Source organism: Notothenia coriiceps, unplaced genomic scaffold (assembly GCF_000735185.1).
Source record: "Notothenia coriiceps isolate Sejong01 unplaced genomic scaffold, NC01 NC01_scaffold00000339, whole genome shotgun sequence".
Taxonomy (NCBI): domain Eukaryota; kingdom Metazoa; phylum Chordata; class Actinopteri; order Perciformes; family Nototheniidae; genus Notothenia; species Notothenia coriiceps.
Window position 1 is genome coordinate 12,414,412 of NW_011333040.1, and position 26,854 is coordinate 12,441,265.

Here is a 26,854-nt window from a genome sequence, read left to right on the forward strand (position 1 = left end):
CAAAGAACATATTACGTAACAAAAAAACGTATCAACGTTGGTAGTCGGTGATGTATCCTGGGATAACGTAGTAGGGTATGTAGACGTGAGTCACCTTTCAGTCACATGACATTCACGTACTATGTACAGAGATTTGGTCACCAGAGTTTGAAAAAGACAGTCCGGAGGCCGGAAACCTCTTTTTTTTTTCAGCCCGGGGGGTTGGTTTCAGTCCGAGTGCACGCGCGGTCTCTAAGATAACCCACGGACACCCCATCGAACTGCTAAAAGTATCTCCCACGACGTTGTAAATCCCAAAGGTAATTACATGACAGGGATGTCACCTTTACAAGTTGCGTGTTAGGGTGTGTGTGTGGTGTCACATTGGGCGCTGACATATGTTACTTTCCGAGCTTTAGTCGAGTGCGTATATCCACATTCGTCCCCATTTCACAATAAAAATATCACCACCACACCTGGAGTGTATCCCCGAGTCCCCCGTTCGAGGGACCCTTTTAAAAATTTATACTTCAATTTTCGAGTTAGACCACGTGAACTCTCGTTGTACTTCTCTAATACCTGTGTAGAGAGTGGGGTAAACTTTGTCTTGACATTTGTCTAAATGAAAAAGAAAACTACCTATAAAATCGTTATGAGGGAAAAATTGAATAAGAAAGAAAATTCTACAGGACTATCATATAAGTATGACAAAAAATTAATAAGAGAATAAAAAAAAATTGATATTCTGTATTTTGCACCCCGAGCCTTTATTAACAAATGTAATTTACCACTGGTTTTTTCAAACTCTGGGTGACTCTATTGTGACTCTAGTAATGAGTGACTCAGAGAGTAAGCTGTCCTCTCCTGAGAGGAGGTCGACAACAACAACTTTTTGGGAATATAGGGCAATCGCATCGAGCGATCTGGTCTTCGATTGTTTTTGCTAGAGCTGGCACGCGAGAGTGAGCGCGTGCGTGTGTTACCAGCAAGGTGTGTGTGTGTGTCTCGGTTGAAATTACTTTGTGCTCTGGGTCTGCATTATCATCGACATATTATAATAAAAGCTTAGTTATTAAAAATTTTTGATAAAAATTAAAAATAAATAAAAAAAAAAAAAATATGGTAAAAAAGGAGGACCAGGAGCGGCGGGGGACAGTACGGGACGCCGGGGGACCCCCGCGCGGGGGAAACTCTGGTGACGAGATTTGGTTCTACCTGCTGTCTTTCGGTGTACTGTTCAGTGGGTAGATATGAACGGTTAGGAAATACTTTCGCAGGGGACGTCCATATATTTTTCAAATGTAGTTTGATGTTGATTCCTTTAGTATATTAAAGTATTTAATAGTTTCTAACTAAAATACAAACGTCTTTAGTACTAATTGTGGACAAGGTTATGCACCTGCGGTACGTAGTGCGATCATAAAGTGATGTTAAGTATGACCATGACGACGACGGACATGGTCCCGCAGGAGGGATGTTCCGTCTAGTACGTCTGACACACCCCGAGTTGGAACACCTCCCCGGTGTGAACGCCTCCCCCGGAGTAGCTCCGCGTGGTACGGTATCGGCACCTGTACAAGTTTCCCCCACACACCCCCCCATACTGTGGTCCCGGCCAAAACATGGGTTAAACGACGGATATCCTTCTAAAATCGACCGTTACTTTTGAGATGTTTTTCGATGTTTGTCTCTTTGTATACTGTACCACCTGTCGAATATATTTTCGAAGTTGTAGATTGAAAATCTATTAAGCGTCCTTGTAACTTGTACAAAATTAACCCCCCCTTAAGTGTAAGGAGCTCAGATCCACCAGGCCCCACGGGGGGCCTCTACAAAAAATGTGAAAGCATTTTACGAAGTTAGACACGTGAGAACGCGTCTCTGACTAGATCCCCTATGTTGAGATTTGTGGGTATACTTTTTAGCAAACCGGAAAATTATTAGTTTATTCATACACTTGTATTGGCTATGGATGTATCGGGTTATTGCTGTGTATTTACAGCCGATTGAACAAAATAAAAACACCAAGTAAATATAGCATTAAAGAGTGAGTCAATTGTAAATAAATAAAAAAGAGAAGAGAGAGGTCAAATGCTATAAAACAAATGACAGGATATCGAACCTTACTAAAGTTGGACAAAAGAAAGAGATTATGAGATTCCCTCACGGAACCTTTAATAAAACACAATGTATTTACACAGTTTTGCAACTCTGGGTGACTCTGGGAGGATTTCACCTTTATAGATTGGTGCTCAGGGAAGCTCGGAGAATCAGCTGTCCTGTCTTGAGAGGGAGGTGTAATAACATCTCTCGAAGATATAGGCAATCCGCGTCGTCTTTCGATTGTTGTAAGTGGGGCCATTCACGTTGGGGGGGAGCGAGATAGATTAGATTAGAGAGAGAGTTGCGACGACCTTCGACGCCCGCGGACTATTTGGTTGTAGGGGGTGAAGTAGTGAATGTCGGGTATGGGCATGCCCGTTTACCCTTTACATTGGGCCCCACACACACAATAGAAATGAATTAATACTTACAACAATGCAGTCCGACTTTAAGTAAAAAAAAATTTTATATAAACATAAATTAGAACACTTTCACGTCGCTAGGGGACAGGAGGTGGGTCCCCACGACGTCGTGGGAGTCGTGGGGATGAAGGGTGCGGGACGTTGGTACGCGAATAACCCGGATAACCCACGCCCGGGTGCCAAAGCGGCGAACCTAGGTGATCGTGCGTAGTTTATTGAGCACGCACGCCCGGAGTTTTAACCGGGGACCGGGACCAATAAGAGCTTTTATGCAGTAGCGTTATAGAAAAACCGGCATTAGTTATATGAATACAATAATATACATTAAGTTCAAACGTGTAGAAAAATAGTAAAAAGTTTTACATGTAGAGAAGTAAGGGTTGGGGACTTGCGTATGACAGGGGACTCACTGTATATTTATAAGGAAACTTTTCTTGATCTATTTTTTTTTTTACAGTTTTAGAACAAAAAGTAAGGGGTGAGCATTTTACCACTTCCGGTTCCTTCGACAAAAAAAACAATGCAATTTCTCCATAGGATTTTGGAAAATAGCTCGAAATAAGGTCTGTGGTTGACACATTTAAGAGACGGTTCACGTTTTGTTCAGTCGGATAATCTCGAATCATAAATCTATCGATCATAAATCTATCGATTCGATTTATGATTCGAAAATTATTTTAAAAAGTAGGGTAGACATGTGGAGATTATCCGACTGAACACAACGTGGTCCGTCTCTTAAATGTGTGTCAACCACAGACCTTATTTCGAGCTATTTTCCAAAATCATGGAGACATTGCATTGCTTTTTTGTCGAGGGAACCGGAAGGAGCTTACTTCCGGGTTTTAGGACGCGTCACTGTGGCACTCTATTTCACACACTTTCCTGACTTCATCAGTAAGCTGCGCCATTGTCTCTGGAATCCCATTAGGCAGAACTAGCTTCCTGGTGTCATCGGGATTCAGAAGAATTTTTGCAACTTGGCTGCCGTTTTCACGGTCATGTCAGGCAACCCAAAAGGAACTAGAAAAAAACAAATGTCTCACAATAGTGACATGTCTGGAATGACAGAGCAAATTATTGCCACCAGTAGCTCTTGTTCAATAAACATAGAGATGTCAGGATTGACTTTACATGCAACAATATTAATGAAGTGCAGTCTTGTATTTTTCATTTACTCTCATTTAACTTTAATATTTTAAATTACCTTACTTAACATTTTGGTACCTATCTAGATATTATCACTTGAGATTAGAGTAGAGTAACGCAGCGTCCACAAGGCAGTATGTGTTGAAGCTTGCCGGCGGGCATGTCTGAAGCTCGGCCAACAACCAATCCCATGAATCTCCCGCCCCGGACACACAAGCACGCGGTTTGATAAGTTGAATTTATCTCAATTTTTGAAGCGAGTAACGGAGGCAAAGCGAAGCGACGGAACCACAATGCAGGTCGGCAAAGTGTTTTGCTTCTGGGCAAATGGAAAAAATCATGTTGAAAACGGAAACCACGATTCCTAATTAGACCTATTTAAAAAAGTATTTTGATTAAATGACACAGTTGTTACACTCTTTTCAGTGTACACACATATTGATAGATGTCTTGTAATGCACTGTTGAGGAACCTGCGACCCAAGTTTTTCTTTCATTGCATACACCGTAGTTGTGTATATGATATGTCAATAAACCTTAGAAAATCTTGAAAGGGATGTGCAAATTAACTATTAGTAGAGAATAACGAGTAATGAATATACTTTATAGAGATCTGCAGATAAATGTTTAGTCTTCTCAAGCACCAACTATCAAATATCTCTCCTGATTGTTGGCACTTGACAAACACCTTCCCTACATTTTACTCAGGTGTAACTAACGTCTGCTTTAAGGGTTGTTTATATTTCACATCATTAATCAGAATCTGCAAAGTAACTAAAATAAATGTAGTGGAGTAAAAATACCAGGTTAACCTCTGAATTGTAGTTGTAATTGAGTAGAATTACAAAGTAACAATGAGCTGTCACGTGGGTATATTAATGCTGCCCATTATGGACACAAGCAATTTTCACCCATTTATTAATGATATGTCTTACATTTGATAACACCAATGTGTTTCTTATCCCCTAAACCTCCAGGGGTGTACACAGTTTAATACTGGCAACTTCTAATTTTGGGAAAAACGAAAATGTCTTTTAAAACTACAATTCCCAGTGGAGACGTGCCATAGAACATGTTGCGAAACACAATAGCCAGCATGTGTAGTTCTGCTTTATTTGCTTCTTCCACCAATGCAGTTAGATATGATAGTATCAGAACAGAGATGAGGCAGATTTCAAAACAAAAATATGATATTGTCTTATTTATAATTAATTATCATTAAACTAAATTCTCAGTTAACGTTTGGCAAAGGGTAATTTTAAAAACCCTAAGACAGCAAGCCATAAACAAGAGCAGTGGAGTTGTATGCGTCATAACACAGGCTATATCTTGTTGAATGTTAAACACTAAGGATGGTGTGGAAGCTATCCAAAAAAAACCTTTGATGTGTAGTGACTCATTTATTATGAAGAGACGAGATAAAAGACCCAATTAGATGTATGCACACAACCAGTTCAATTAAATGCAGTTTAGCATTCAACAAGTTGGTGCAAACAGTAGCAAAATGCATATTTAATTATGAGGAAAAATCCATAATATGCAATAAACCTGTGAAGTAGTGAAGTAATACACCGGGTCCGATACTAGACACACTTAAAAGCAGGCCAGATAGGCTATTCAACAATTTAGCGATGGAAAGTACCTGTTTACAATTTAGGCTATTAGTATTGTAGGCTACTAGAAAAAGTCAAGGTAGCCTACCTACTTGATGATCTATCATTTAATCCTACATAGGCTCTATGGTAGCCTAACCCACTTCAGGTGAAAAACATAGTAATTTCCAGAGTTTTATGATTTATCAGGTATTGTTGGCCTTCTAGTTACTTTTCAGATTGAATGTTTACATACAAAGGTTAATAATATAGGATGCATTATTATAGAATTTCTTATTAAAATGTAACTCAAACAGAGGTGGGGAAATACTCAGATCTTGTACTTAAATTAAAGTAGAAGTACCAGATTGTAGGAATACTCTGTTACAAGTAAAAGTCCTGCATTCAAAAGTTTACTCAAGTAAAAGTACAAAAGTATTACCATCAACATATACTTAAAGTACCAAAAGTAAAAGTATCCATCCATCCATCTTCTCCCGCTTATATCCGTGGTCGGGTCGCGGGGGTAGCAGTTCCAGCAGAGAGCCCCAAACTTTCTTTTCCCTGGCCACATCAACCAGCTCTGACTGGGGGATCCCAAGGCGCTCCCAGGCCAGCGAAGAAATATAATCCCTCCATCTGGTCCTAGGTCTACCCCTTGGTCTCTTCCCAGCTGGACGTGCCTGGAACACCTAGCTCCCTCAAAGTACCTTTTCTAGATGTCAGCTATATCGGCTGTCATGTAAAAAAAAAGTATCCAGGTTTAAACACACGTATATTGTATATGTTGATGTGTTGGCACTTGGCAGCGTATTAAACCATGTGAATCATTAAGTATGAAATTGTATCACCATTTGTATGATTACCTTTCCTTTAACATGTTAAAACTAATCAATTCAATCGAAATTTATATAAAAAATATTTGAAAAACTAAGATATTTGGTTTGTTATTTATGTTTTATAGTTACCTTTAAGATTTGTTGTAGGTATGCCCAGGTTTGAACAGGTATGCCCAGGTTTGAACAGTGGTTCAATTTACCCCCTGACCTGGATCAACTTACCCCTACACTGGGAAGAAGTAATATTTTCACTGCCCTTGATCAAATATTAATTATTATCACTGCCATTCCTGAATTATAGGTGTGTGTTTTCATTTTTACTATGTGTAATTTCTCCTTGCTTAGAGGACAGCATAACAAAAAAATGGCTCAATTTACCCCACTCTCCCCTACCCTAAATCTGCAAAGTAACTAAGTAAAGTCCAAGTATCTCAAAACTGTACTACCAACTTGAGTAAATGTAGTTACTTTCGCAACTGAACTCAACCACAACATGTAAGTTGTCTGCTGCTTACCAAATAATACAATAACTATAGTATAACTAACATGGACAGTCCTGCTTGATTAATTTAATAACTCAAATGTCTTTATTTTGTTGCCATTAATATAAGCCTAATATGCTGATGCAAAACGTTTGAGACAACAGAAAAATGTGGCGAGTCAGTGTGTCGCACATTGATGACGCGGTGCTAGCTGTGTGCTACGTTAGCTGCTTTGGCATCACATATTGTATCCACAGACTGTCTTCACAAGATAAGAAAGGTAAGAAGTCATGTTTTGTATGCACATATAACTGCTCTTTCGACTAGAGGTCAAACTATGATAGTTGTGCCACAACACAATGAATTTGCAACCTAAACGAACGTGTATTAAAGTTAGTTAGCTGCAGCCTGGTCAGCTGTTAGAATGAAACAACAACGCACACACACAGATTAATTTACCCTGTATTGTTTTAAATGGGGTAACAACTTAACTTATTGATGCTACAAAAACGAGACACAATTAACGTTAAGGAGTGCTCTACAGTCTTTTGGTAAGCCATATTAAACATTATTTGAGTAGGCAAAATACTTCTCAAACTTAGTGAGTAACGTTTAGTAACACGAGTAACGTTTCTAAGTTATCTAAACATCAAACTGGCTTTGTCTTTCCCTTCAGGTAAATATATGCTATATGTCATCATTGAATTGTGTAAATTGATTTTATGAAACACTGCCAGTGTAACTAACGTTGCAAGTAAGCATCAACGCCTGCATGTTTGCCCTATGTGACTTATTATTTTTAATAATACCTACAAATGAATTAACCTATTCTCTTTGCGGAACTTAATGGCTTATATGATCTGATATGCGAGTTTCTTCTTAAACCCACAATTTGAAAAATAAGCCCATTAAGCCTGATTTTAAAATGAAATTACCCATTGTGTTGTAGTTCCAATTCACAGTTGCATAATTCAGTCTGTAGTAGTTGTGATTGTGTAGTTATTGTGGATGCCTAGTACATTTTTCTTTCAAAAGAAAATAGGTAATGTGTCAGTAAAAGGACAAGATAAACAAACACCAAAATAAAAACTCTTAAAAGGATAAATTGTGTCAAGTTTCTTGTTTGTTGAAGTGCATTTAGTAAATTGAATCTAATCAGCTAACAACTGATATAAATTGCAGGGTTTTTATTTTGACAAGGCACCAATACAACCTTGTGAAAACGAGAACAAAATAGTAATCTTTAATTGCATCAAAATGTGAATACTCTGCTCATGACTCAGTATTGCTCATCTAAGTTGGTGTGTGAACTTATAGTTGAATTTGTAGCAGAAAAAGGATTTAAATATACAAAACATCTTCCACATGATTGTCATTAACAAGAAGTACAAAGTGTTGAAAGCTGTGCTCCCTAAATGTGGTCTGTAAAAATATTTATATATAATGTAACCAAATGCAAACTTTGCTGCATAATTGAGTTGTCTGCCAAATAACAAGTATTGTATCTCAAGTAATCAGGTTATTATTTTCTCAACTGTTAGTTCGGTCCGTAGGGTGTCAGTAAATAGTAAAAAGAAAATGTCCCAACCCAACAGAGACAATCCAAATGCTTAAAGGTGGGGTAGGTAAGTTTCAGAAACCGGCTCGAGTGCACTAAAATTTGAAAGTACGCAGCCAAAAAGAATCCGCCCCTTCCTTAGTATGATCAACGTAACCTGTTCTCTGACATTCGATGATATTTTTTTGGTGCTAAAACCCTTTTTAACCATTTTCGGCCGATAATTTTCGGTGGCCGAATATTCGGTATCAGGCAAAGCTAAACACATCTAGGTTAGCAATACTACACAGCCAAAGCAACTCCGATATTGACTCTGGTTTGACTTCTCCTAGTTTCCACTTTCTTTTTGTTCTTAATTTGCTCCATTACATTTTTTCTTTTGCGACCAGTAGACGATGTTGAACCTAACTCTGCCATGGTGAAAGTGGCCGCCTGTTGCTGGCGAGTGCACGCCCAATGACGGCACGAGATACATTTGTGCGTGCACAAGATGGAAGGCTGACAGACAGGGCGGCAATCCAATCCGTTTAGCGTTGTAGTTTTTACAGTACTACGGCTTCCACAGATGACATTTTTTTATGGATTTTTTGTCAAAGAACTTAAGATATTCATTGCTATCGGGATGTTAAGAGCATTCCATGGAATATAACAAAAAGTGTATCTCGAGCCGGTTTGTGAAACTTACCGACCCCACCTTTAGCATACTCAAAATCTTTCAGATGAAAGATTCTAAATTCATGAATAAAACAAACAAATACAATTAATTCAAATATGCTTAATATTGTTACATTTTATTTGTATTTATGAAATTCTTGCGTAATAATTGAATGAAAAACATAAATGATTTTTCTTTTGTCTTGTGACATACATTTTCCATTCCACGTCAAATTCTTATCATAACAGAATTCATTCATTTAAAATATATTTTGCATTATGTTCTTACCTTAGATGAGAGCACAACATGTAATATACCAAATAAATAAATAACTTACAGACAAAAGGATATGTCACCTGATTTTGTGTTGTATTTGCATTATCCTCCTTTTTAATGCACAATTTCATCGTTGTACCTGTAATCACCATTTATTTTTTATAAATAACATTCTATGCTATTTTAAGTTTGTTTTTATATCTTTTGCTGGTAACTATGTGATATACATTTTATGTGAGTATTTTAATAGATTTCAACTGTCTACTTTGAAGCACTACACTTATACATATTAAGTAGGGCTGCTCGATTATGGCAATAATTGATATCACGATTATTTTGGTCAATAATTGATATCACGATTGTTCATTGACTTTGAAAACATAAATTTCTTGAAGTTTAAAACAAATACAAATAATAATTTGAACAGTATCTTTTTAACTGTTGATTACCCTGAACGTATAATTCAACTGAAAAACCAATACAAAGATAAATGATACATTTATATTTAAATAAATAATATCAAAATAATAAATACCAATAAACAAGATCGACACATATTTTGGAGCGCACTTCAACAAGCTACTAAACATATATAAATATGATAAATTAAAAATAAATGAGACTAAAATAAATTAGATCAAATATGTCACAACCTAGCAAAGCAAAATAATTGTTTTTTTCGATGATGTTGTTTTCGTAATTGTGGCAGGCCTAAATCGTAATTGTGATTTACAATACGATTAATTGCACAGCCCTATTATAAAGCTCGTTATTTTTATTATTACTAGCTTTCAGACATCTAATAACAATTACAATAACTTTCCCTTCAACATCAAACAAGTCAGTGTTTACTATGGACCACAGATTTTAACTGTCATTAATTAGCTGTCAGCAGTTACTGAGCCGCGAGGGCCCCTTAAGGTGTTTCTTTGTACGGCAGTCTGCAGCTCAATCGGTTCGTTAAACAACCACAAATCGAATCAAATCTGCCACACCCAAAAAGAGAAACTGTGTTAAGTGACAAACTATACCCGACTCGCACACCGCCAACTTTATACTTTATTGCAGAAGCATTGTAAGAAAAAGAAAAGTAACCCTTTTTTACCCTTGGACAGAAGCATCAACGAGTTGAGTGTTTTTTCATTTTGGCATCAACAATGTGTCTAACAATAAAAGGAATAACTACCTTACATGTCCTTATGAAAACTGATGAGAGTTCTTTGCATTTAGTGTCGGCAGGGCGAAATGCTAAAAGGCAATATACGTTTTTCAATTTAAAAGTTTAAATTCACAACGAAAAACAAAATGAAAGACTCATAACTAAATAATTGTTTTTATTAATGTAATCATAACTGAGTTAATGCTTACTGAAAAACTGAACACTACAGACAAACATATTCACTTCATTTGTTTATTTTTGTTTGTATTAAGGCATTTTTAATCCTGTCTGCTTTATTTGTCACCCTAATCACACCATACATCATTAGCCTTTTCTTTGTAAATGTTACAATCAAATCCACAGTCAAGTCCCCATTTGCTTTTATCTTATTGGAAAAAAGCCATAGCTTAAAGGTTTTTCCTTTTGAGTACTCTTGCATTTTAATAGAAATTCAAATCAATAGTGGCATCTCAGGTTTTTGAGCCTGCCTATCCTTCCTCCCATCAAAATAATCTGTGGCTTGTCCTCAACTGACGTGTAGGAGGTAAAGGAATGAGAAGAATTTAGTGAGAGCCGTAAATCATTTCTCTTTTGTTCTTGCCTCTATTATCTCATCTGCATCCTCCATGAAGTAATTGTGTTGTCACTGTTTTCTCACAGGAGATGTCGTCTTTGTGTGGCACCAGCAACAGTTGCCAAGATGCAGGTCAACAGCCAGCTGAGAAACAGGTAAGCACAACACATCAACACATCACACAATGTTATGTAACACAAATGAACTTAAATGACATAAGTCTGCCACAGTTAGACATTTTAACTCAGTTCCCAGTAGCAGTCATCATGTACGTTACGTTATCTACACATTCTGAGAAAACGAAAGACAGTTTACCATCTATTCAGAAATGCAAATAACTGAGAATAAAGGCAAAGTAATAAACTTTGTAAACAGCAAAAAAATAAATAGGTATAAAATGTAGAATAGCTATTTAGGTAATAGCTATTAATACGCTACAATCTATCCAGTATTAATAGTATGGGCAGTAAAAACTGAGTTATATGCTAAGAAGTAGGTAGGCAAAACATACTTATATACAAAAGAGCTGGACAAAAGCATAATATGTAGATATAGCTAGATAAGTATGTGAATAGGTTTGTAAATGCATATAGAAAACAGGCAGGTGTATGTACAGTAGTGCAGCAGTAAAAAGCATGCTGTAGCAGCCAGAGCCAGTCGTAGTGCCAATGGAGGGGGGGGGGGGGGGGGGGTTACTATTACCTTGATTGATTCAGAGTTCAGCAAGGTGGCAGCTGAGGGGAAGGAGAGTCCTGTAGCGCCTCCCAGACAGAGCAGGTGCCATCCTTTACCCTGACGCAGCCGCGGAAGACACTCTCAGCTGGTGCAGCTGTAGGACTTCACAAGAATCTGAGGAGACAGTCTCAAAAACACAGTGCATTAACACATTTAAATTATGGCTGCTTGTGTTTTATATGTGTTTTATGTCCCAGCAGAAACCAGCAATGTCTGTCCCTCAATATTTGTCTGACTTCCATTCCTTGTTTGAGTCACATAGTTTCAAGCCTGTTAGTAAGTGGTGTTAGTTAGGGACCATTGTAAGCTGTGGATTACCGTTTTTCTTGATTGCTAAAACATGCTTATTTACTGAGACTGTGATCCACTCATCTTCATTATCACTTTCTGAGCACAGCTGAAGTACTCATGCTAATGTGTTTACCCTTTTTCACATATTTTTCATACCATTTTTCAAAACAATTAACGAACCTTTTAGGAAAACTTAACTCTCTGTAGGATTATCTGTGAACAAAAGGAATACAATCTATTCACTCCAGATACAATTGTCTTGCATAATGTAAGATGATGTAGCGTCTTTAACCTACCTGTGTGAAACTCCATGACAACTCCCAAATCAGCAATCACTCCTTCTACATCCTTTTGGCACATCATTTAAGCTGTGCCATAATGGATGCCCAATTTGTCTAATCTAGACCTGCACACATGAATACAGCTAAATGAAAGAAGAACACTTAATTTTTTTCTTTCTTCATTCCCTCTTTCAGCAGGGAATCTCATCAAGTGCAGAGTGCAGCTGGTTTTGTTATCTATGTCAAGTAATCTAGGAGAGAAGAATCAGTTCATGCTGTGATGCGCTTCTTTGCCTTTGTTGGCACATCACTATCTAGTTTAATAATTTGAGTGTTAGAGCATTTTGCAAACAAAGTGTGTCATTTTGGCCCGCGACTTTCAGTTTAGGGCTGTGTAAACTGTCCTGCACATCTGAAGGGACAATAGGGTGTTTAAGCATGTGGGGTGAGTCAAAACTTCTACTGTGCGTGCTCGTGGTATTTAAGGAACATGCCACCGACTTCAATGGTGGGGCTATTGATGTTTTTATATTTTTCGGACAATAGAGCTCTATGGCATAGACAAATGATCTGACTCTGGCTGCAAAGGCAATGCTTTCTAGTTGGATCGATTGACTGTATTGTTTATTTTGATATTTTCATCACAAATGAAAAATGTTTCATAGGGTGGCACAATATTGAAAAAAACTGACATTGCAATATTTTTTTCCCCTGCGATATATATTGCGTTTTTTTTAACTATATTAAACCGGATGAAGGATTTTATTAACGGACGTCTGGATCTTAACTGGTTGACTCATCATACCTTAAGTCAGTGGTTCTCAAACTTTTTCTGTCAGGCCTCCCCTTTGCAGAAAAAAAAAAGTCGGACCCCCCAACACAAACTAGTCAGGCNGAACTCGATGTCTCCCAGCTGCCTCCTGCGGTCCAGTCCAACAGAAAGCATCTGGCTGAAAAACACACAATCACAGAAATCAACGAGTCAAATGTGATGCACCTTCACAATAAACATGCCTTGATGTTTCTGAAGTAATATCATGCATGTTCCTAGGTAGGTAAGACTTTTCAAAGAAACTACTACTGGAGTATTGTCACACATTCACCAATCAATGCATTTCAAGACAACTAACAGTAGATTTATCTTGCACTGACACTGTATGGAGTTCAAACATCAAAGAGGTTAAACAAAGAGCTGAAACAACATGATTCAGAATAAAATGTTAAAATAAAAGAGTGTGTGGTCTTTTAAAAATGTTAAATCCAGTTAAACCTGCGGTGAAAAACATTTCTCTCCACTAGGGGGCAGCAGAAACCAGTTAGGATCACATCTTTGACATATGATCTCTTAAGAGGTCCTATTTTTCTAGGCTTCTTGGGGTTTTCAGTATGAGAAAAATAAAGAGCTGTTGGAACATTAAAGCATGGACACATGTCACTATAGAGCAGTGGTTCTCAAACTTTTTCTGTCAGGCCCCCCCTTTGGAGAAAAAAAAAAGTCGGGCCCCCCCAACACAAATAGTCAGGCTCAGTGGCGGTGCCAGAGATTTACTTTGGGGGTGCTGTGGGGTAGATTGAAGTTTCATAGAGGGTGCTCAAACATTTAGGGTTTCCCATTATTGTACCGGGCGCTACAGTGGAGTTTTCTACTGCAACACTCCCCACGCATATATACAATGTACCCGCGACTGTTACAATGAAGGCTCGATAATCAGCTCACGGCATATAGGTGTAAGCAGGGGTAAAGTGTTATTTTTATAGGTGGTGTGTGGACCTCACATAGGGGGGTCAGGGGGCAAGCTCCCCTGGGAAGATTTTTAAATATTGAAGTTAAAAGCATCAATCTGGTGCACTTTNTACTATTAGTTTCTTCTAACCAAAATGTTTTTATAATCGGTTATGTGCGACTGGTTATTGCCAAAGAATCGGCAAAGTTGTAACACAGAGGTATCGTGGTTACATATCAAGGGCACGTACGCGTGGAGGGCGGTTTTTTTCTCGTGGCCCAGTAACTTTTTTTCCGTGAAAACGAATGGTTGTAACTCTCTCTCTCTCTCTCTTTTCTATAAACGCTCAACGTATCACTTTGGATACTATACTTAGTCCCGGCTGGCGCAATATCTACAAGTGGAGCCCGCCTTCCGCGCGCGCGCCGTCGAGACCCTCCCTTTTTTGTAAAAACTGGGCAAGCACGAGTAGGATTAAAAGCCGGAACTACATTGTTTATAAGTATTAATTCATTTCCATTGTGGGAAAGTGGGGCCAATGTGCCAAGTAGAACGGGACATGCTACCCGCTTACATTTCACTTTTACCCTACAACCGAATAGACGCGGGGCGTCGAGTTGTCGTTTCACCCTCTCTCCCTCCCACCGTGGCCATGGCCGCGACACAATAATATTAGACCACGATCGACGAGATTGCCTTTTATTCTTCTTCTACAAAGATGTTATTACAACCTCCCTCTAAGGAGCGGTCAGTCTGACTCTCCGACTAATTGATGTCGAGTCACTCCATATTCCTGAGACTTACAAATTCTATCAATTGAATCAATCAGATTCAAGTTTACCACCAGTGTTAAAATACATTTGTGTAAAAAGTTCCGTGAGGGAAATATTAATAACCCTATTTCCCAAATTTTGGTAAGTTACATTGGATATCCTTGTCATTGGTTTTTATAGGAAATTTTGACCTCTCTATTTTTTTTTACGTATTTTATTTACAATTCCATTTTATTCTATACTTACTTCGTGTGTTTTATTTCATTCAAATGTAAGTACAACAATTAGACCGAATACCATCTAATAACCCAAATACAAGTGTATGAATAAACTAATGTAGGTGAAAGAATCTACTGTTGTCTCTGAAAAGATGGGTTTTGTGACAACTGAACACCTACGTTCGTCGATTAGCGTCTGAGTTTGTCTCTCTTCTTCATTCTCGGATGTAGTAGTCGATTGGTACAGACTATCTCTCCTTCTGTCACTCCTCTTGTCATGTCCTCCATCACTTCTGTTCGAACACCCTAATGACCAGCACGATTACAACAGGAGCACAAGCGAGACGTCACACAGACACAGTGGACACGTACACACAAGACACAAGTGTGAGACGTACACAAAGTCACGGCATCACAGACCGTTTATTTCAAGTTCTGGGGGCGTTTTCAATGCCACGAAAGTAAAATTCCTACTCGGTGGTTCGTTGTAGAGGTCCACGAGGAAACCTTTGTCCCGCTTTTTCACTACACGTGGGACTTAGTATGTACGTCAAAAATCCACTCCCCAGTTTACTTGTGAGTCACAAAGTTCGATATTTTATTAGTTAAAACAAAGGCAGGTGTATATTATAAGGGACCTTCTTTTTGTCCAATTAACTGACCCAAGGTCTACAGGGACGGAGACCACTTCTGGGTATTTTAGTGTAAAAAGGTAGGTTCCGAGACTACTTTCCTCGGACATTTTACCAAGAATAAGACAATAAATAAATGGATAACATCGATCCTTTGAGTAATAATTCTGTTTTATTGAAGAACAAGTTGGAAAGTAAATACCTTATTGGAAAATTATTAGCTTTATTATAAAAACATTTTCTTATGAAAAACGTTTTGTGAGAAAAAGTGGGAACGTAGTGGAATAAGTTAATCTTCTAAAAGCAATTTTTTCAGTCCCCAAGACAACAATTAACAAAAAATTATTCATATAAGTTTTAGGTTAAAGAAAGGTAAGATATATTTAATGTTAAAAATTCATTATGTAAATGTCTATTAATTTATTTCGTATATATTCCCGTTGTTTTATTTCTGCTTGTCTCTTGTAATCGCTCCAAGAGGACGTCACTTTTCCTCTGAGTATTGAATTAACTCGGGTTGGTTTCGTTGTAGAGGTCCACGAGGAAACTCTTGGTCCCGGTTTTTTCAATACACGTGGGACGATTATAGGACATTTAATATCGACCTTTTATGTTAGGTCTTCGTGTAGACAATGTATCATGGGAAGTGTCACTACGTTAAGTACGTGATCATACTGTATTCATTAGTATCTGGACTACGATTCAACATTCGACAACCTTACGTTTTTGTTCTCGTTCCCCTCTGAACTTATGTTACGACGAAAGGTGTCACTCTACACTCGGTAAAGTTAACATAAGGTGAATAGTTATTCAATTATAACATGTCGTGAAAAGTACCTCGATTTTCACGACATTGTTCCGGTGTGTAAGTGTCAAAAAAGTAGTCCGGTCTGTAATTTTCGGAACATCATGTATACGTCGTATTGTTGTATATATTAGTACATTGTCAATCTCTGTTCCATACCATTATGTTTTAATTTGTGTTACTTTAGTATCACTTAGAGGGAGTCATTTTATGTCCTTTCTGTTTTGGTTATGTATGCTATTTTACATTTTTTGTAAATTTATTATATTTTGGTTATTCTATATTATATTTGATTTTACTACTTATTCTTTTATTATTTCCACTTTAATAATTTCTCTCGTTGAATTTTTCCTTTACAGCGATTTATTTTACTATTTTATTTAGTATAATTTTTTCGTATATTTATTCATTTGTTCTATATCTTTTCTTATTTTATTATATAAAATTTCACCCACAGTGGTTAATTTGTTTCGATTACTTTTTTATACAAATAAAAATCCGACAGCAAATTTTTCCAGGTTGACTAACCGGAGAGACTATAAAGGATCTGTATTTGAGTCGGTACGATAGTAAAGAGTTTTATTTATTAGAATGGACTCTGAAAATCTGGGGAGTGTGTCCCCCTATAAGTATCTTGAAAGATTTAAGAGACTGAGGGAAAAAAGACGTGGAACGTCCAAAAACGGCCCAGCCTCCGCGTCACCCGTCGTCTAGCATCCCGGAGGGTTCTTTCTTCTTACGAGGTTACTTTCAACCACCTCCTAAATAAGTTGGTCTCTTGTACCGACACGGTCGACCTGCCGGTCCCTCCGTCCTCTTGGTCGTTTCGGTTCCCATGCCCCCTTGAGAACTCTTGTCGCGGTAACAGGAAAAGGGGCGGAGATGTTAGACATTTTGTATAAACAAAATTACATTTTGTCTACCCAGTCCCTCAAGGTAGGGAGAAGAACAAACATTAAGAAGAACACGAACTAATTAGTCACAAATAGAGGAGGAGACGAGAATCCGGGATAGCCACCCCCCCCGGATGTCCACCCACCGTCGAGGACTCCTCCTCAGTCGGATGCACAGCCTCTCTCCGCGCCGGGACTTCGGTCGTTCTACGACTCAAAAAGGAATTGCAGAACGAAACACAGGACGGTAAAAACCGGTGATAAGTCCGTCCGTCGTGTTCCCGGAATACCGGTAGGTGGGAAGAGACGGATTTGTCAGGGTTTCTTCGTTGGATTCTGATTTCTTCTTACCGTTCGTATTTTTTTGTATTAAGTTGTTCTTTTCACATAAATTTACAGATATTATTTAGACGTGTTTTACATAAGTTTAACAATAAAAATGTGGTTTGAAGTTAAATCAAACGACACTAATGAAACATAGTCTACAAGACGTGGTACAGAGCGTCGACACAAACACATCACCGAATCGTCATCACCTGACGATGAACCTCTCCAGGTCAAAGTGCGAGGTCCCCGGGGACGGCACCCACGGGAACTCGTTTCCGTGGTCTGTGGGGGGAGGGGGGGGTGAGGGTAACCCGGGGCCGCGACATGTTGTCGACGGGTGGGTGAGGACCATGATCTACCCAATTTTAACTCTCCGGTTTACAGTGACACACGCACACGAGGATGTAAACTCTGGTAATTGCTCAGTGATTCTCAACTGGTCAGGCCTCGGGACCCACTTTTTACTTTGTCAATAAATCGCGACCCAACATTTCGAACCACAATCTATTCAACAAAAAATCGTGCTGTAATATATACGCTTTTCAGCATACAATATTAATTAAAGTGAAGTACAGGGCATATATCCCTTGTATCCCTTCACAGGACTAAAGTATGCTTTTAAAAAGGTTTAATGAGATGATGGAATTAAAGCTGAACTGTAACACAAAAAGGCACACATGCTGAAAACCAAACCCCAGAAGGGGGGTCTGGAGGGATTCTCCCGAGGAGATTTTTAGAAATACTAACATATAAACTACGCATTCTGGTACACTCTGAGAAGAAAATAAATAAATGTATTACTACCCGACATATTAATAATATTTTATGCCATTGTTTGTTTTTCACTTTGTTCTGACAGCTGAACTTGCTGCTCCACACAGAGAGAAGAGTTTGTGTGAATTACTTTAAATTGTGGGTAAGGGTAGATAGCTCCCATTGTTCTGTGACCTGTCAATCATCAAACCGGGGATCATATTTCATTATGTGTTCATTTGTATCTGAAGTTGTACCCATGGATGTATAAAGAATAGTTCTACCGCAAAGTTATTCTCCGTGGGGACTTCCGGCAACAATCTTGATTCTGATTGGCCAGAAAACTCGAAAAAACCTCAGCAAAGATGTTTTATTGAGAAGATGATCACGACGTGACAGAAGTTTTCAGAACCGTTTATGTTCCCCGGTACTTCCAGTCCAACGCCTACTCCATGCACAGCGTTAGAAAATCGGGCCTTCAAAATAAAAGTGTGACTTTTTTGCCAAAAAGAAAAACGTTTTTTTTCAATTTATTTTTCTTCACTCACACATCTGCGACCCACTTTTGGGTCACGACCCACCAGTTGAGAACCACTGGTATAGATTGATAAGGAATAAATCAATAAAAAGATTGAAAAATGTCTAAGTAACATTCTCCTTTTCTGTATTAGCAAACCAACTCCACTTTAACCGTCTGCTCACTGCGACACCACTCTAGCACATTGAATAAACTAAACACAGCACTAACTGCACAGAAAGGTGTCATGTACGAAACAAGGCCAACCTTACCACAATCTCACATTACAAAGCGAACAGGAAATGGGGATATTTACTGTGGAGAGCGTAATTAACTGAGAGAATAAGAAAGATAAAGTTGACAAGTAAAATATACAAACAATTGGGGCTGCACAAAAAGAGGCTATATATTTTCTACAGGGAAATTATATTTAACCATTATTCTGATGCCAGGATATTGGTGTTGCAAACACTTCCTGGACTACAAATCATATTCTACAGACTTAAACGAATATCGTTTGTATGTACGTTAAGCAGTGATTCGACTCCAGTGAATGGAGGCGTGTGGCGCAGTGGACTAGTGCACTGGTGTTCAGATCAGGGGAGCACAGGTTCAAACCCCACTGCAGTCAGCATGTTGTTGTGTCCCTGGGCGAGACACTTGCCAAAATTGCTCCTGTGGGGATTGCCCACAGTATTGAGTATGTAAATCGCTTTGGATAAAAGCGTTTAACAAGTAACATGTAATGTAATTCGCAATTTCAATATCAGGCAAAACAGTTGGAATTAGTATTTTTTACCCAAATCGAGCAGCCCCACCAGCAATCATGAACCCAGCTTGAGCAAAGTCCTGGAATGCTCAGGCTCTTATCTTACAAACCTAATACACCATGCATCAACACTAAATACCCAGACAACACTTTTTAAGTACAGTTACCAAGACTTCTGAAATACAGTATATTCTTCAAAGGAAAAACACAAGCACATTTTTGGATTTGAGCCAGCTGTCCAGGTAACACACCATGTGTAGTGTGAACACTTTTCCAAGTATTGTGGACTGAGAATTGTTCAAATTGACAGGGCTAACACATTTAACCACGATGAACAACACTGACTGTTTTTTCAAGAATTCTGTCAGCAGTTTATTGAGCCCTAAGATAAGTACTCTGCATTAACCCTGCGAGTGGTGTCACGATAAACACTGTTATCTGAAATACGATATATCAATAGGATGCAAGGTAGAAATAATCCACCATCTTCTAAATCATTTTAGTTTCTGTTCGCTTTGCTTTGTCTAAATCACACTTGCCAAAAACAAGAGACAAAACGCACAATAAAGATCCTTTGACTGATAACATTATTATTATTATTATTCAAACTCTCTACAGATACCTTTATAGTTGTTGTTTTGCGATAATAATATATTGAAAATCTGATTAAAGCCTGAAACATAGTACATTTTGTATTAGGGCTGCACGATATTGAAAAAAACTGACATTGCGATATTCTTTTCCCCTGCGATATATATTGCGGTTTTTTTAACTATATTTAACCGGATGAAGGATTGCAGTCACGGACGTCTGGATCTTAACTGGTTGACTCATCATACCTTAAGTCATGATCTAACATGTCATGATGCATGTTGCTTACCCTCAAATAAGGGGGTTCATCTGTGAATGAAGAAGAGAAGAACCTTTTTGTATCCAAAAAAGTTCCAGATGGCAGATGTTGCTTTTCTTTTTGGAAGTAAATCTTCATTCTCGCCGGTATTGTCCTGCTGTGCCTCGCTCATTTTTTACCGGTGTTTTGATGGCCTGCATACTAGCGGGGCGGGGCCTGCTGTGATCTGATCTAGAAGGATTGTGATTGGTGGTTTGCTGTGCATGCAGAGCCTGCATGTCACTCACTCAAGTACCCCTGACATGAGAGCCGCGCAAGTTTTCCTTTTGTAGAAAGCAGCAAAATAATCATAACATGAAGTGTTTGAGTTAATTTACCTACTTAATGTCGCACGTCCTAAAAAAAAAAAATTAATAAAATCGCACGTCACTGCGATGTGAATATCGCGCATGCGCATATCGCGGTTATCGCCATGACACGATATATCGTTCAGCCCTAATGTTTCATCTATGACCGTACTGATAGAGCGCTAACATCAGTATCAGAAACACTCTGCTTTTAAAGTTGTTAAACTCGAGCAGGATATACCTAGTTGACAGCGTTGTGTCTGTTCCAGGAGAAGGAGCATCCTCGTCTTCTCATCCCGGAGTTGTGCCGACTCTTCTACCAGCTGGGATGGGTGACGGGGACGGGCGGCGGCATCAGCCTGAGACGAGGGTTGGTTTCTGGTTCAATTTCTTGCAGAACATCGTATAGGATCAGAAGATCACACACCTTCATTTAACCTGTTTGCATATTTTGACAATCATGCCAAAAACGGAATCTGTTTTATTTGATGTTTTTTGTACATTTAAATGTTGACAAAGGTGCATCGCGGCTGATGTAAGGTCTGTTGCATCTGTTTTGACAATGTGTACAAATTCATTGTAAAGTACACGGTTTTGCCACAATGCAACAGAATTCAAACTGAAGGCTTTGACAGGTTATTACAAACATCTTTGAACTGTGTTGTTTTGGATGGAAGCTCCACATAAAGCACAACCAGCTCATAGTTGTGGATTTGACATTTTTTTGTCAATTTGACTAACTCCATATGAAAACAAATTAAATTTAGTGACTGCTGCTCATGTGCCCTGGTATTTCACTTTGACCGGAACATATTGTAACTCTAAAAGGATTCACGAGAGAACTTTTCGTCATATTTGACTACTTATTAAGCCTTTTCAAGATTTTAAACAAATATTCTAATGAGAGTATTTTTATTTTCTCAGTGCATGTCTGAATTCTAAGTTTTGAAAGGTCTTTTTGTGTTCCTGTTGGACTCAGAAATGATTCAGAGCCTGAGGCGGCCTCTCAAAAAAAATCAATACGCTTCTCCTTTTTCTGCTGTTTGTTGCTCACTAAAGAAAAGTACACAGTTTCTCTTCTTCTTTCTACGGGGAAACATAGGCTGTCAATATTTTTGCACAAATAGAATCATGAAACATTTTGAGCTGATGCTCAGTAGATTTTCTTAAAAACATCTTCTCATGTTTTATGATCCGATATGTATAGCGACACATTCTCTGACAATGACTCATTTTGTAATAAGGGATGACTCATCAGATAGTCACTGAAACATTATTGACATTGGAGCTAACCCTTGTCACCATAACATTCTCCTAAACACAAACAGTTCAGTTATTTGGGTGCAGCACAAGGCCATGATGGTCCATTGTGTTATGACAAACTAAAGTAATTTCAATATCTACTTTATTCTCCTGGCCTTCAGCTTGCTGTTTATATAAACCGTAATGTTTGTTGTATAACCCACAGAGAGCAGATCTACGTTGCACCATCAGGCGTCCAGAAAGAGAGAATACAGGTATAACCTCCGTGTGAAATAATGTCTTGCTAAGTACAAATATAAATAATAAGATTGATTCAGATACTTGTGTTTTTGTAAAATACTTTTTTCTTTCTGTCACTCAGCCAGAAGACATGTTTGTGTGTGACATGGAAGAGAGGGACATCAGCTGTCCACCTGCCTGGAAGAATTTAAGGAAGAGCCAGTGCACACCGCTTTTTATGAATGCTTACATAATGAGAGGTGAGTCAATAATACATTAATACCATACATACCACTGTAACAGACTGTGATATCATTAATTAGTAACCTGAAAAACAACTTTTGTTTTTAATGGAGTTAATGATATACTCATTACGCTTAATTGAATAATAACTGGGTGTTGTGATTATGATCTGTTCAAACAAGTAGAGTATTTTGTCATAACAAACCCTGTAACAAATAGCTATGAAAATCCATAATAGACAGACATTTCCCTTCTGATCTTCTTTTTTCTTAACTAAGGATCAAAGCATGTAATGGTAAAGTATATAATCTGATATGTAGAAATATTGGTTCGGATACATTGCCAGGAAATAATGTTTTAAAAGCAGACAAGGTTCTACTCATATAATACAGTTGTTTAATAAAGGCATTGTTACAGGCCAACATTTGAATGAAAAACCTCTCCCCCTCTAAACTGGAACACCAGGTCAAAGTGCAGTTATCCTCCTTAGCCGATAATAAACCTCCAAAACTAGAAAAACAATTAAAACCCAAATAGCTATCTCAAAGCGTAGTGCACATGGATGTGTGATCATCTCTGTGGGTGGTCTTTCTGTGTACAAATGGATATTTTAGAAAGACCTTACCAGTAGGCAACACTCAGAATTCAAAAATCAGCTTTTCCTTTGCTAAAATACAGGGGCACAGGCAGTAATACACACCCACTCCAAGGCTGCTGTCATGGCAACACTGCTGTATCCCGGCAAAGAGTTCAGGATAACACACCAGGAGATGATCAAGGGGATTCGTAAGGGCACCTCAGGCACCAACTATCGGTATGTAATCAAGCAGAAGGATTAGTGTAGTCCAAAAAGTTTCGAAGCATCCTCATTTCTCAGTCAAGTGTGTTTGTTAAGTCTTCCTTGTGAAGGTGTCTTGGCAGTAGAAAACATAGCTGCAAACTTGTCAAAACAGTCAACGGTAAGGAGTGTAAAAAAGACATGAAATATTGGTAGGATGCACAATGTCAGTAAGGTTAATGCAAGCATATATAAAGCTATGTATATACAGACTGCATCTTAGAATTGGTAAATGTAGATGGTAATTCAATATGTTCAATAACTGGTCTATGTCAATGCTATTGCACGTTAAGTACCATGTTGTCAGAAACTTTGATGAGATGTCATCCACGGAGAAACTGTAAAGAGGTACTTTTGGATAAACAGAGCTGAGCTTCTGGAGACTCCCCCTCTCTGACACCACTTCCAAATAATGAAGCTTCGGAGGGGCTCTGTAAGGAAGTGGCAAATTTTCTGCGGTTGTGTATTTTCAAATTCTAGCGCACTCGAGCTGGTTTCTCCAAAATGACCTACCCCACCTTTAATATCTATCAGAATACCTTTATTAGTCCCACAAATGGGAAATGTATGTTGTTACAGCAGAAAAAGAGCCAAAGACAAATGAATGTTACGTAGAAACACCTGTGCCTTTACCACCATCATAGGCTAATAATTATACCGTGAAAAGGGTCCAAATGTAAACATCAGAGTAATCAAAGGTGGCGAAGATACGCAGCACTCCCGATTCCAACTAATTCAACAAGCAAGACCATTGAAGGTGGCACAGAGTAATTTGACACCAGCTGCCAGTTGGGTTATTTGCTGTACAGCCACCACGCCCAAAGCGATCTCCAACGGAACAGAAACTTTGTTTTTTGGAAAACTTGGCTAGATGACTCTTTTTCTGTGTCCTGATCAGACAGAGCAAACGACTCTGGCAGGAAAAAGGAGGAGGTGTGGCATATGATACACACATTAAAGGAGCTGACAGGATTGCTATTTATTGGAGTTGTACCTCCAACGATTAATGTGACTAATAAAATGGATTGATTGATAAACCAGTTTCGGTACAGAGCGGGATTTATTGTATCACTTTGATTTGATTGCCCCCAAATAAGAGTGGCTGTACGACAGATAGCGGTGTCAGTCTATGAGAACAGGTAGCCTCTATCTGACAGTACTGTGATGTAAAGTTATGGCCTGAGAAAGTTATCAGCCTGGATGTAATTTGTCATTTTGTACCCTGCATATACACAGATATGATGACAGCCTGGTCGTTCCTATTGTTGAAAATACACCGGAGGAAAAAGACTTAAAGGACCGGATGGCCAGGGCAATGCAGGAATACCCCGACTCATGTGCTGTCCTCGTCCGTCGACACGGCGTTTATGTCTGGGGCGAGTCGTGGGAAAAAGCCAAGACCATGTGAGCATTTCCCTCCCTGCACGATTAACTTCTTTGGCCTGGTTTATGACTTAGAATATATAGTATTTGTTTCGAGGACAAGTGTAACAAAGAAAAAACTGATTTAAATTCTTTACGCTGTATTTTTATCTTCCAACTCTAACAATACTGCTGCATTTTGCAGGTGTGAATGCTACGACTACCTATTCGACATCGCCGTCCAGATGAAGCAGTGTGGACTGGACCCTTCTGCCCTCCCGACAGAAGAATGGGAATAATTTGACATTCACTGGCGCTTTTTAAAGAGACATTTGTTGAAGAAAGGTCAGTGAAGTTCAATCAGGAGAGTTTATTGTAATCATTTGCCTTTCACGCCAGCCTGCTTCAGATGTGATGGTAATGGCAGATCCAGGAGTGAAGGAGATTGAATGCCTGTGATCCAGAAGCACCCGGAGGTATGCTGAAAAGCACTATGGGACAACTCTTGAATGAGCAGCGGGCAAATAAAGGTCTTCAGGTTCAAATGATTTCCTATTCAAGTTTGGCTGCATTGCAATCATGGTCCTGGTGCATGTCAGGCCATAATATACAGTATTGTGCATCTCAATTGATCTATGATGTTGATTAAATGCCTTTGCTTTAATCTATAAAAACTGAAGGGATGTGGATTGTGAGCCTAAATTATTTTTCCTTTACCTTTTTAAAAAAAATCCATCCTTCCATCTTCTGCATATTGAATCCGGGTCGCAGTCCAGACTTACTGCTCTCCCGAAAAACGTTTTCAAGCTTTAAACAATGTGAATAAATAAAATGTAAACCAACTTTCCATTTTGAAAAACGATTTATTTTGTCATGCTCTTATTTTAAATGCAATGCAAACACAAAAAAACCCTGCTGTTTTGTTTAAGAAACAAATGCAATCTTAGTTTATGAATTCACATTTTAGTTTCAAGCAAATAAAGTACAGTTTTGTCATACATTACACAACATTTTTTTGTGATCTGGTTAATCACTTCAGTAAAAATAGCACTGTTGTGTAACAGGGCTCTTGCTGTTTCCATGGACATGGTGGGCTCATCAGCCGAGTGCATTTGTTGCAGGACCTCACAATGCCTGTAGATCCGAACACAACATGCCCCCAGTCTGCATACGGTTTTCTCATGAAAGCCAGAGATGTTGTTCTGCTAACAAGCTCCCTCTGCTGACACCATCCATTGCTCCCACCACTGCACTTCCTCAAAACACTGTGCTGTGAAATATGCTGCAGGCTTATTTGAATAGAAAAAAAAGAAATATAGCAAAAACAAAAAAATATAATTTTTCGCTGTGCTCAAACTGCCCAGATTCTCCATGTTCTGGTTAATGAGGAATTATTGTAAAACCTTTGGTGAAAAAAATAACACCAGCCTGTAAAATTAACATGACAAGCACATTTAAAAATCCTCCTCCTTGAACAAATACAAGTGATATTTTAGTTGTTCTTTAATTGCTGTTTTTGTCTGAGGAATCCACTGTAACAAATGATTGTGTTTAAGCAATGTTAAAACCTCTCCTAAATTATTCAGCCCTCGCAGAGCTTGACCAACTGTTTGCATTCCAATATTCATGTCATTATGCATTTATATTAATATGTACTACACATCAGCTAGCAAAGTTAATCAATATGCGATGTGCAGCCAAACAAGACAAAGAATAATCCTACTTAACCAAAAGTACAGATGGTTTATCAGCAGCATGTGTCAAGGAAAATACACTTGTAATGCAGAAAATGCCCAATTTGAGATAATAATATTCTGTTTACAGTTGCATCAGTGAGATTGACTTTTAACATATTGAAGTGTAGCTAAATCACATTGTGTAGTTTAACCCTTGGGTTATGTTCACATTTTGTATTGTTCCTGTCAAATTGACCTGACATGATTGGGGTCTAAAATAAATACAGAAATTAATTATAACATAAAGTCCCTAATGTATATTATACGTATCTCAATATCTCGATTGTTTGCAAATACCAGATTTAAATGTATAGGTAAGTCCTATGTGTGTGCCTGCCTGTCGTGTTATCACAATGTGTCATTGTTAAGTAGCCAATAGCAGAGAGGTTGAAGTTGCCCCTGCCCCTGTTTGTTTTGATAAAGGGGCAGCATATCATACAGCCAGAGGGCAGGGTCTGTAAGCAGGTGCTGAGGTTATGAGCTGAGTCCATAGT

At 38.4% G+C, this 26,854-nt stretch overlaps 1 protein-coding gene across 2 annotated transcripts; it reads left to right on the top strand.

The window, feature by feature from the left end:
* Nucleotides 1-6,712: 6,712 nt before the first annotated feature.
* On the top strand, nucleotides 6,713-25,467 carry apip (APAF1 interacting protein). Of its 2 annotated transcripts, XM_010771848.1 has the most exons (8): nucleotides 6,713-6,842; nucleotides 10,871-10,939; nucleotides 20,969-21,069; nucleotides 22,168-22,216; nucleotides 22,324-22,441; nucleotides 23,103-23,238; nucleotides 24,499-24,666; nucleotides 24,830-25,467. In XM_010771848.1, the coding sequence occupies exons 2-8, from the start codon at nucleotides 10,874-10,876 to the stop codon at nucleotides 24,921-24,923; spliced, it is 732 nt and encodes a 243-aa protein (XP_010770150.1). In that variant the 5' UTR covers nucleotides 6,713-6,842; nucleotides 10,871-10,873; the 3' UTR covers nucleotides 24,924-25,467. The 2 variants fall into 2 exon arrangements, with proteins under 2 accessions (XP_010770150.1, XP_010770158.1); XM_010771856.1 differs by lacking the exon at nucleotides 20,969-21,069 and having other exon boundaries at nucleotides 6,723-6,842.
* Nucleotides 25,468-26,854: the final 1,387 nt, after the last annotated feature.